The following is a 10,703-nucleotide window of genomic DNA, read 5'->3' on the forward strand; positions in this document are numbered from 1 at the left end:
ATAATTGAATAAGCTGCAATAAAGGATTTCTAAAAAATAAAGATGACTGAATACAGGAAACCTTCAAAGCTATTATAACACTTTGACTAGAGTTTGGATAAAATGACTAAGAAGAATCTCTTCAAAATGACCTTCATTACCATTTGAAATGTTCCGTTTCTGTTGGCTCTTTGATTATCAGAGGTTCTTAATAATACTTTGGCTTGAAAAGTTTTCCTCAAGCTTCATTGTCCTCACCCCACCCATATCAAAGAGTTAATGATTTTTAGTCTTTTTTTTTTTTAAGTGAGGCAATTGGGGTTAAGTGACTTGCCCAGGGTCACACAGCTAGTAAGTGTTAAGTGTCTGAGGCTGGATTTGAACTCAGGTACTCCTGACTCCAGGGCCAGTGCTCTATCCACTGCGCCACCTAGCTGCCCCAAGAGTTAATGATTTTTGAACAAACACCACTGTTCCTAGTGAAAGAAACCCTATACCAAAAACCCAAATTCTTCTTCTATACTGTGAATAATTACTCAAAAATGTATTCTGAAGTTGACATGATCCTACAGAATTTGTTTTAAGTAAAACAAGTAATAACAGAGATAAAAAAGCAATTCCCTATCAGGGGATCCTAACTGTAGATCTCCTTTGGCAGGATGGTGAAAACTATGGACCTCTTCTCAGAATATCTTAAATATTCTTAAATGCATAGAATTCTAAGGGAATCCAGATGTTGGTCATAATAAAGATGTGGGTGTTTTTTCTCCCCCAACCACATTCATAGACCTTCTGCAATGTAATCCCTGCCATACATGGTCCTGAGGCACAATGATAGGTAACTCACTTGCAGTTTCCTTTAGATCTTTCCACTGAACTCAACAAACCCTTCTTTGGTGGGAGGGAGGGACAATGAGGGTTAAGTGACTTGCCCAGGATCACACAGCAAGTAAGTGTCAAGTGTCTGAGGCCAGATTTGAACTGGGGTCTTCCTGACTCCGTAGCCGGTGCTTTATCCACTGAGCTACTACCTAGCTGCCCCCAACAAACCCTTCGTAAACACCTACTATGTTCAAGTTACAAAAGCTACAATGAAATAAATTTTTGAATGGTTTCTGCCTCATGGAGCTTCACATCTCCCTAGAATTCATTCCATCACCTTTTTTTTTTGGTGGGACAATGAGGCTTAAGTGCCTTGCCCAGGGTCACACAGCTAGTGTAAGTGTCTAAGGCCGGATTTAAACTCAGGTCTTCCTGAATCCAGGGCTGGTGCTTTATAGACTGCGCCACCTAGCTGCCCCCAATCACCTTTTGTTATAGCAGGGGCAAACCCTTAAATGATTATGTCCACAGCAGAAAATGTTGAAAATCAAAAAATGAAAAATTAAGTTGTCTGCATAGTCTATGTTCCAAAGCAACTCATTTTTCCAACATTAAGATTGCTATAAAAAAATTTTTTTTAATTAAAAAAAAAAAGATTGCTATAGCTTTGGGGCAGCTAGGTGGCGCAGTGGATAAAGCACTGGCCTTGAATTCAGGAGGACCTGAGTTCAAATCCAGCCTCAGACACTAGACACTTACTAGCTGTGTGACTCTGGGCAAGTCACTTAACCCTCATTGCCCTGCAACCAAAAAAAAAAAAAAAAAAAGATTGCTATAGTTTCAACAAATCTAAATATATTATCACGTATTTTAGTTCTATGCAATATAGCCCTGAGAAATAATATAAGTCAAAATGGAAGAAAATATCAAATAAAACAGAACGCTACACTGTAGATGTGATCTTATCAAGGCTGAGTATACCTCAAGGTAAGAATAATTTAATTTACTAAATCAATTAATAACAATGACATATTAAGAAAATCAAGGACAAAATTAAATCATAAGTTTCACCTTTTTTTAGTTGTGTATTAGTGAACCAATCTTTAAGGATAACTTTGGTCAAAAGCTTCTTTCCCACTTCTCCTCTTCTTCCCCAGTTTGAAAGAAATAATTTTTCTAACTTATAAGTTAAATTGACAGTAAAACATGAGATGGGAAGATATCTCACAGAAAAGTAAAATATTATTTAAGTGATATTCTGCATTTCTCCTAAACCAAGTAACTTTGGAACAAAGTATGTTAAAATAAATTAAACCCTGCTTTTAAAAACTAGACTAAAATCTAATGTGTAATTCAAACAGGGAAGAGACATATAGACTATATGACAATAAAAAGGGGTTAATGTAATGCAAAAAGATGTTCAAAGTTTCTACAAATGAAAAACCAAAATGAATTAATGTTTACTGAAATATAGTGAATTTTAAACTCAATCAAAACAACAAGATTTTGCTGAGGCCTGGGAGCATGAATTAAGTTAAGCAGTAAGCACAAATGGCAATGCTGATATAAGAATAGGGAGGACCTGGCTTCAAATCCCTCCTTGAGGACCTTTTAGCCACTCTGTAGAAATCTTCTACATATAAGTTATCTGCCCCATCGATATGGGAATTCCTCAAGAGAAAGAAGTAGTGGAGCAGCTAGGTGGTGCAGTGGATAAAGTACTGGCCCTGGAGTTAGGAGGACCTGAGTTCAAATGCGGCCTCAGGCACCTGACACTTACTAGATGCGTGACCCTGGGCAAGTCATTTAACCCCAAATGCCTCACCAAAAAAAAGAGAGAGAGAAAGAGAGAGAGAGAGAGAGAGAGAGAGAGAGAGAGAGAGAGAGAGAAAGAAAGAAGTAGTTTTGCCTTTCTTTGTATCCCTCAGCACGTGTCATAGTGCCTGGTACATAGTAGGCACTTAATAAATGCTTGGTGACCAACTGACTGAACATCCATGAGTAAGTCATTTCATCTTTCTAGGCCTAGTTTCTTCACTTATAAAATGGGGATAATACCTGTAGAACATTAGCTTAATTGAGATAAAGTACCTTTGTAAAGTATTCTGCAAACTTGAAAGCACTATATAAATGCCAGATTATTATTGTTGTTGTTGATGATGGTGTATTATTATTGTTGTTGTTATTATTATTATAGTACATACAAACCGAAATGATTTGTGTACACTGGCTATGGTGCTATATTTTATTATCCTTTTATCACCTGGGGACATAGATTATTGAAAAGATCATTGTTCTTCCAAATCAGGCTTTACTAGCTATGAAAGATCTCAGAGGTACATGAAGTGGAGATGTATTCTCTATTCAATATTTTATGCAAAACTGGTTATTAAAAGCATGTTAAGAGGTGAAAATAATTAAATGATAAAATAGAAATATAATATTGGTTATTCTTAAAAATGTCTTAAAAGGCCTATCATTTCATTTATTTCTGATAAATCTTAACATTATTTCAATTTTATATCCATTTGCACAATATGCACAACAACTTAGTACTCTCAAATTATACTTAATTCTCAGCTATTTAACTCTGAACTAGATTTATCTCTTATTGAAGATCTTTTGTGTCATACACTGCTCAAATGAAAAAAATGCTCTTTATACTTTATATCAAGTATTTGCACAAAAGGAATAGAAATATTAACTACACTCTCAAATCCTCACTCAAATAGGTGAAAAAGAATATGAAAGGATCATAAATTTAGGGTTGATAAGGACAATGTAACAAAAAAAAGAGCTAACATTTACATAGAGTTTACTGCATGCCAGGCTCTGTGCAAAGCACTTTTAAATTTTTATTCTCATTTGATCCTGACCTATCCAGGGAAGGTAGATGCTATTACGATCCCTATTTTGCAGATAAGGAAACTAAGGCAAACAGAGGTTAAGACTTGCCCAGAGTCACATAGCTAGAAAGTGTCTGAGACTGAATTTGAACTCAAGGAAAAACATAAACAAAAAATTCCTATTATCCATATATAAAAATTTTGAAAGCTATTGATTTTTAAACTTTATAACGTGTCTCAATGACAAAACTTCGATTATAATACAACTAAGTGATGGCTTTCATGGATCTTTCAATTTAACCCACATTTTAACTACTCTTTTCATTATAATAAGAATTTGCTGTGTGAGGTCTTCTACATGAAACATGAATTTGCTTTTATTCAATACAGTACTAAACATAACAAGATAATTTTACAATGCTCATTAGTGTTTTAAAGCAAACCTATTGTTTTGACAAAAATGAAGAATCCAATTCTAACAAATGCTATAGTGAAACCTTTACTATGATTTATGTCATCAATTCCAACCAATAATGAAGAGTATTTTGAGAAAAAATTTCAATATACAAATAAACTAAGACCACTATTATTATGTATGAAAAGTTCACATGTAATTGCATTCTAAAGAATAAATATTCAATAATATGAAAAACTGAAAAAGAACATAGGTAAATGTGATATGGTACTAAATAGAAACTTTGGTTTATAGTCATTTTTGAAAATTTTACTTTAGAGCAGGCTTTGGGTCTTTTTTTTCCAAGTAATTAAAATATGAGGTATGTACATCCATGATTTTTTAAAATTAGATTATTAAATTTGTTAAAATTTTAAGAGCTTTTAAGCTGCTCTGCAGAAAGATATTGTACAAGTACAAACTCAGTACAAGAACAAACTACATCTACTTATCGTGACATTGCAAAGACAAGCATTTCAGTTATCTTTCATCCTATAATCTAACAAATTACAGAGAGAGGGAGAGAAAGATATGGATAAAGAGAGGAAGGAAGGAAGGAAGGAAGGAAGGAAGGAAGGAAGGAAGGAAGGAAGGAAGGAAGGAAGGAAGGAAGGAAGGAAGGAAGGAAGGAAGGAAGGAAGGATTAATAAAGCTATGAAGTAAAATTTTTCTCTTCTCTATGAAGAATTCTATAGAACCCTCTATAACTACCTCACACTTCCTCCAGATTTCAGAATCCGCCTTGCCACAGTTTTGTAGATCTTGCATAAAAGAGGTTAGGACTTCAACTGCACTTTGAATTACAGAGATGCTGGTCTTCCCTGAGAAAGAGGACAACCCATTTGCACTAAGGAGGAGATTGTTTCTGCTTCTGTGGAAACATAAATAATGCAAAGGTTTTCTTCATTCTACGGAACTGCTGAATAATTCACTAGTTCAGATTAAGCAAAGCTGCACAAAACCACAGTATTTAATTCTACTTAATGGGATCTCATTTGCTAAAAATCTATACAAAAGAATAAAAGAGGAAGAAATACTACCGATAACTTTTTATTTTAAAAAACAAAACCCAAATATTTCCTCAAAAGTGTCAGCTTTCCTAAAAATAAAAAAGAACAAAACAAACAAAAAAAATTAATGCAACTGTAAGTCAAAACTTGCAGTTTCTCACACCAATCTTTTCACCAATGATTACTAAACTTATACTACAAAACATCCTTTAGAATTACAGTAAAAACCTTACTAACTGGAATTCACTAATGTAGTTTAATAAACATTGGAATGAAATTTATCTTTCTATTATCTATGAATGGATGTGCTAAGCAAAATAATAGTATAAACAAAAATATTTAGCCCACTTATTTTAGCACAAAACCTCTTTTTAAATCTAGTACTACAGTCCAAAATAATCGATAACTTGCTTCAGATGTTTAATTGCATTGGTCAAGCTGCAGAACACTACAAAGCCTCCCTCAGTGAAGGCTACAGTAATCCAAAAGATTATCTGTTTTATTATCCACACTGCAAAAAACAGAGTGGATGAAAAATACATATTGCTCAAACCTAGACAGTCAAAAGCTATCAAAGGGGAACCAGTCAAGTTAGTTAATCAATGTGTGTGTGTATACCATGAACTGACACTACAGTTAGAAAAGGAGCTGGACCCCAGAATTCCAGTAAGAGATTAGGCTGGATTGGCTTTGAGAAATCTCACACAGTACTGTCAATGAAGACAGCCTCTTCAAGTTTTTCAAAACACCATCCCTTCAAGACCAACGTTCTCCACATGACACTATATGGCTGTGTATATGATGACCTCGAAAGAATAAAAAGTATAAATCTAAAAGGAACATGGAAAGCTACTACATAAGAGTAAACTAGCTTGGCTACAACAAAAGAGATATTTTTCAAATACATGTATAACCAGAAAAGGAAATGGTCAGTCATGAACAAGAATAAGGGACAACAGATGAACAAATATCCCTCACAAAGTAGATATTTTTAAATCTTTTTTTTTACTATATATGTGTAAATATACACATATATGTAGTGTGCGTATATATGCATCCACAATGGGTATGTTTACATATGCATATACATATACACACATATAGTCAAAAATTAAAGGTCTCAAACTCATAGGTCAGAACCTCTGTAGATGATTTATGGAAAGATGTGGCCAAATATTATACAAGATGACATGGGGAAGTTGCCATGTAAACCTCCAGAATGAGAGAGTATCCACATCAACAAAATCAATCAGCAGCCCACCATACCGAGCATCAGATTTGTTTGAAATTGTCATATAAAAGTACGTAGCATGTTATAGCAAGGTTTTAAGTATTAATTTTTTAAAAAACTAAACAATCAATACATTTATTGTATTTTAAAGTGTACAAGCTATGTTATATGTTAGATATGTTTTTCAACATGACAAATAGACTAAAACCTCAGTTATCATAAGCCCTTGGGAAATGAGGTATTCTGGATAATCAAGTTTTCCAGGAAGCTGAGGGCTCATATCCTTTAAGCATCAAAATATTTATTTTAGTCATGTTATGTAGAAATCTCTCCAAAATGTTTCACAATTCCCACCTTTCCAAACTAACTGAATTTAAACTTTTCTTGAAGCCTCAGAGTCAAAAATCATTATGAACAAATGTGGCATACAGTTGGTGTGTATTGCAGGCCTTTTATGATTTCTAAAACATTTTACATACATTACCTCATTTATGCTCTGACATAGTAAACAGATTAACATCCTTAGGGTCCTGAGGTATGTAGACTGCTTGATGCTACATTAAACATCTCCTGTATTTTTCGGGTTTGTTTGTGTGTGTGTTTCCCAGTTTTATGCCCCTTCCCTTGATGTCAGGATAACCATCACTCCTCATACTATCAATTCAGCTGCCAGAGGACCCTCTCTCTCGACTTTTAATTTGATAAAGATTTGACTAAGTTGATCAGAACTCTATATAAAATAAATAAATGAGGAGCTACCAACTCTCTTATGAGTCAAGTATGTGGACTCTGTAATTCCTATTTTAGGTGTTCAAAGATCTTTTTCATTTCTTTGAATTTCAGCCGCATTCTAAATGAGTGATATTCCTAAATAGTGTAGTTCCGAATAGGAAAAGTATTATCAAAATACAAACCAGCAATTCTGTAACTTTAAAATCAAAATTTGGAAATAACCTCTGAAGAGACCTGAAACATAAGACTTCAATAAAATGTGATTTAAAAAAAAAAAACAAACCAGGAAACAAAAACCTCTTATGTAAAACCACAGACAGAAAAGCAAGTTACTATTTATCTGTTGCCTAGATAAAAGTAAGATCCTAAAATATCTCTTGAAAAAGTGGTCAATATGAAAGTGGAGAGAGGAAACTAGATTGACATAACGCATAAAGTAGTTATTTATACCTAAATAGTTCCTGCTTGTATAAATATCACTAAGAAACTATAAAATTCAAAGCCCAAAAGGTTATGATTTAGAGTGAATTAGGGTACTATCCAAATATATATATAATAAATAACACCTATTGTTTGAGATGCTTAATAAATTGTTGAAATAAACTGTTTAACTGAATTAATATATTACCATATGTAACAGCTTTTTAAAAATTTCACACTTTGGTATATGAATACAATGGAATACTATTGTGCTATAAGAAACGATGAGCAGGAGGAGTTCAGAGAAACCTGGAGGGTCTTGCGTGGGCTGATGATGAGTGAGATGAGCAGAACTAGAAGAACATTGTACACAGTAACATCAACATTGAGTGTTGACCTACTGTGATGGACTATATTCTTCTCACCAATGCAATGGCACAGAAGAGTTCCAGGGAACTCGTGATGGAAGAGGATCTCCAAATCCAGGGGGAAAAAAAAAAAAGAACTGCGGAGTATAGATGCTAAATGAACCATACTATTTCTTTTCTTTTGATGTTGTTTTTTTTCTATTTTGAGGTTTTCCATCATTGCTCTGATTTTTTTCTCTTATAACATGACTAATGCAGAAATAGGATTAATGTTATTATGTGTATATATATATATATATAACCTATATCAGATTGCCTGCTGTCTAGGGGAGGGGGGAGGAAGGGGAGGGAGGGAGAAAAATCTGAAATTGTAAAGCTTGTATAAACAAAGGTTGAGAACTATCTTTACAGGTAATGGAAAAAAAATAAAATACTTTATTAATTTAAAAAAAAATTTCACACTTTTCCATTGTTACCTGTTACTATTTAAGCTATATCCAACAGAATTATGAGTATTTCTGACATCAGATTCTATAGAAGATGGAAAGGTTTCTTGTTTAGTTTTCACCAAGTCCAAATCTTCCGTAGTTTATGTCTAATAGGAATGTGGTTACATTCTCTTATTTGAAAAAGTAGCTTGACTTCATTGTTTGAAGAAACCAAATCCGATTAATTTTCAAGTACTTCTTCATCTAGGGACATTTTCAGTTCCTAACATTCAGAAGCATAAAGTCCTAAGTTTCTAACAGATTCTGAAAAAAAGAATGGAAAAGACTTAAAAGCTACTAAATACATCTCCTCTTCTTCCATGACTGGAAACATCTTAATTTTTGCACATAAATCCACATTTCAAATAATGGAATTAGAATATGACATCACCTTTTTAATGATATTACTGGATTTTCTTTGAAAAAATCGATTTCCTAGACACAATTCTGTTATATAACCAAATAACAATAACAGTTGACTTTTAGCCAGGGAACATGGAAAAGTAACTCGTTTTGCTATCTGTGGTTTTGCGCATAGATACTCGTTTGTAAAACATATCTTCCGTTTAATTAATAATTGGGTTTCTTTAATTAAGCTCTACATATTAGAACTACTTCTCTATCAAAGGCTTCTTGTAACACATATAAAGGGGCAAATAAATAGCCAAATTGATATGTCAATTCAAGCAATACCCCTCTCCTTCAGTAACCCCAGGTCCTTAGAAAACACACAAAACCAAGATTTAAAACCTAGAATTACAAAATGCAAGTTCTTGCAATTTATCCAACAATTTTATGCAGTTTTTTTTTTAAACCACTTTTCACCTTGAGACCTATTCATTCATAAAGAGGGCATGATCAGGAACACCAGCCCACAAAAGGGACATTTCCTGAAGGCACAAATAAAAGAATGAAAGGGGAACGGAACCCAGCTAAGCAGATCTCTCCTCAGTGGCTCGGGCAATCACACTGGCTGACCAACACCATATTTACAAAAGAAAAAATAAAAAAGCCTAGACAGCATCTGCACTAGGCACGAGTATCAAATAATCTGGACTGAAATCCGCTTGCCTCTTGTGTGTTGGCTTTCGATCTGGACAACAAGCCTTCTGAGAAGATGGATCTGCATGTCAGGCTATTCCTTTCGCAGTGAGGTAATCTCGATGCAGTGGATGGAGATGTGAATCCAGGTGAAATTCAAAGGTGCTTTTCTAGTCAGGAGGCAAAGAAGAAAAAAGGGAGTCAAACCGCATAGCCGGGTGCTCAATCTGACCAAATTAACCAGCCTGGGAATTCTGAGATTGTAAACCTAGACCCGGGAACGGGTCTGGCTCGGGGTGGGTTTTTTTCCTTCCTCAGCCCCAGAGCACGGGTTTATCAGCTTTTGCCTCATCCTGAGAAAAGGAGTGGGGATGGGGGGGGGGGGGGAGGAATTGAGGCCATCAACCACCTCCCCACCAGCTGACCTCGCGCACGAGGTGGGAACGGGCAGGAAGGGGGGAAGGGAATAGCCCAATGGGTCACCCACAGCCTGGGTCATCCATTACGGTTGGGCCACAGACCAAGGGGAAGAGGGACGGAGACGGCGGACTGATGAATGAGGCTAAGAGTGAGAGTCCAGTTAGCCGCGGCGAGCGAGGCCAGGACGAAAGACGGAGGAAAGGAGGGAGTCGGGCTAACACTGACAGCTCCGGCCCGCTACCTCCGGGAAGAACACACCGGTCTCAGAACTCCCTCCGGGAGGTTCCTCCACAAGCCACGCCCTCGGGAGGCGCCTTGCAATTGGAGCGCAGAAACGTCACTCAGAGGCACGGGGAGGGGGCCTAGAAAAGGTGCCCCAGGCCCCGCCTCCCCACCGTGAGGTAGCCGTGGGAAGGCTGGACTGCGGCGGCTAATGCTCCGCCCCGCCTCCGGCCCCCTCACTCCCACAGGAGGTCTTCCCCCAGCTGCCCGGGGTTCGCCGACTCTTAGCCATCCCCAGGAGCCTTGGGGAGAACGGCCCCCGATCCCCGACCCCCTAGAGCCCAGGGACCCCTTACCTGGTGAGCGCCACAGCCGATGGTAAGGGCCAGGCGAGCCGGCCAGCGCTGCGGTTGAGTCGAGTGCGCGCGCCCAGCGCCCCGCCTGCGATTGGCCGCTCGGGCGTTGGAAATGGGGCGGGGGGACCCGGCGGAGGAGAGGCGCGCGCCCGCGCAGTTGCCACTCCCCACTCCCAGCGGATTGATTGTGGGGCGTGTGGAACCTGCCCGCAGAGGAGAGGCGGGGCTCCTCCCCGGCCGCCCCCTCTGATTGGCCTGCTCGGATTCTTTTCCGCATCCACGTAGGCGGGAACAACAACGGCTCCCATGCGCAA

The 10,703-nt window shown here is 37.3% G+C and overlaps 1 protein-coding gene across 2 annotated transcripts in view; it reads right to left on the reverse strand.

Annotated features, from left to right (window-relative positions):
- MPHOSPH9 (M-phase phosphoprotein 9) overlaps nt 1-10,681 on the reverse strand; it is a 65,190-nt gene extending 54,509 nt beyond the window's left edge. Inside the window, exons 1-3 of one of the 2 annotated variants that reach the window (XM_043981752.1) lie at nt 10,390-10,681; nt 9,422-9,561; nt 4,813-4,972 (exon numbers count right to left, since the gene is read on the reverse strand). In XM_043981752.1, coding sequence (XP_043837687.1) covers nt 4,813-4,869 — 57 coding nt within the window. In that variant the 5' untranslated portion in view covers nt 4,870-4,972; nt 9,422-9,561; nt 10,390-10,681. The remainder of the gene's footprint in view (nt 1-4,812; nt 4,973-9,421; nt 9,562-10,389) is intronic. The other variant, XM_043981746.1, reaches the window with a different exon arrangement.
- Nucleotides 10,682-10,703: the final 22 nt, after the last annotated feature.

This window comes from Dromiciops gliroides, chromosome 1 (genome assembly GCF_019393635.1).
Source record: "Dromiciops gliroides isolate mDroGli1 chromosome 1, mDroGli1.pri, whole genome shotgun sequence".
Classification (NCBI taxonomy): Eukaryota; Metazoa; Chordata; class Mammalia; order Microbiotheria; family Microbiotheriidae; genus Dromiciops; species Dromiciops gliroides.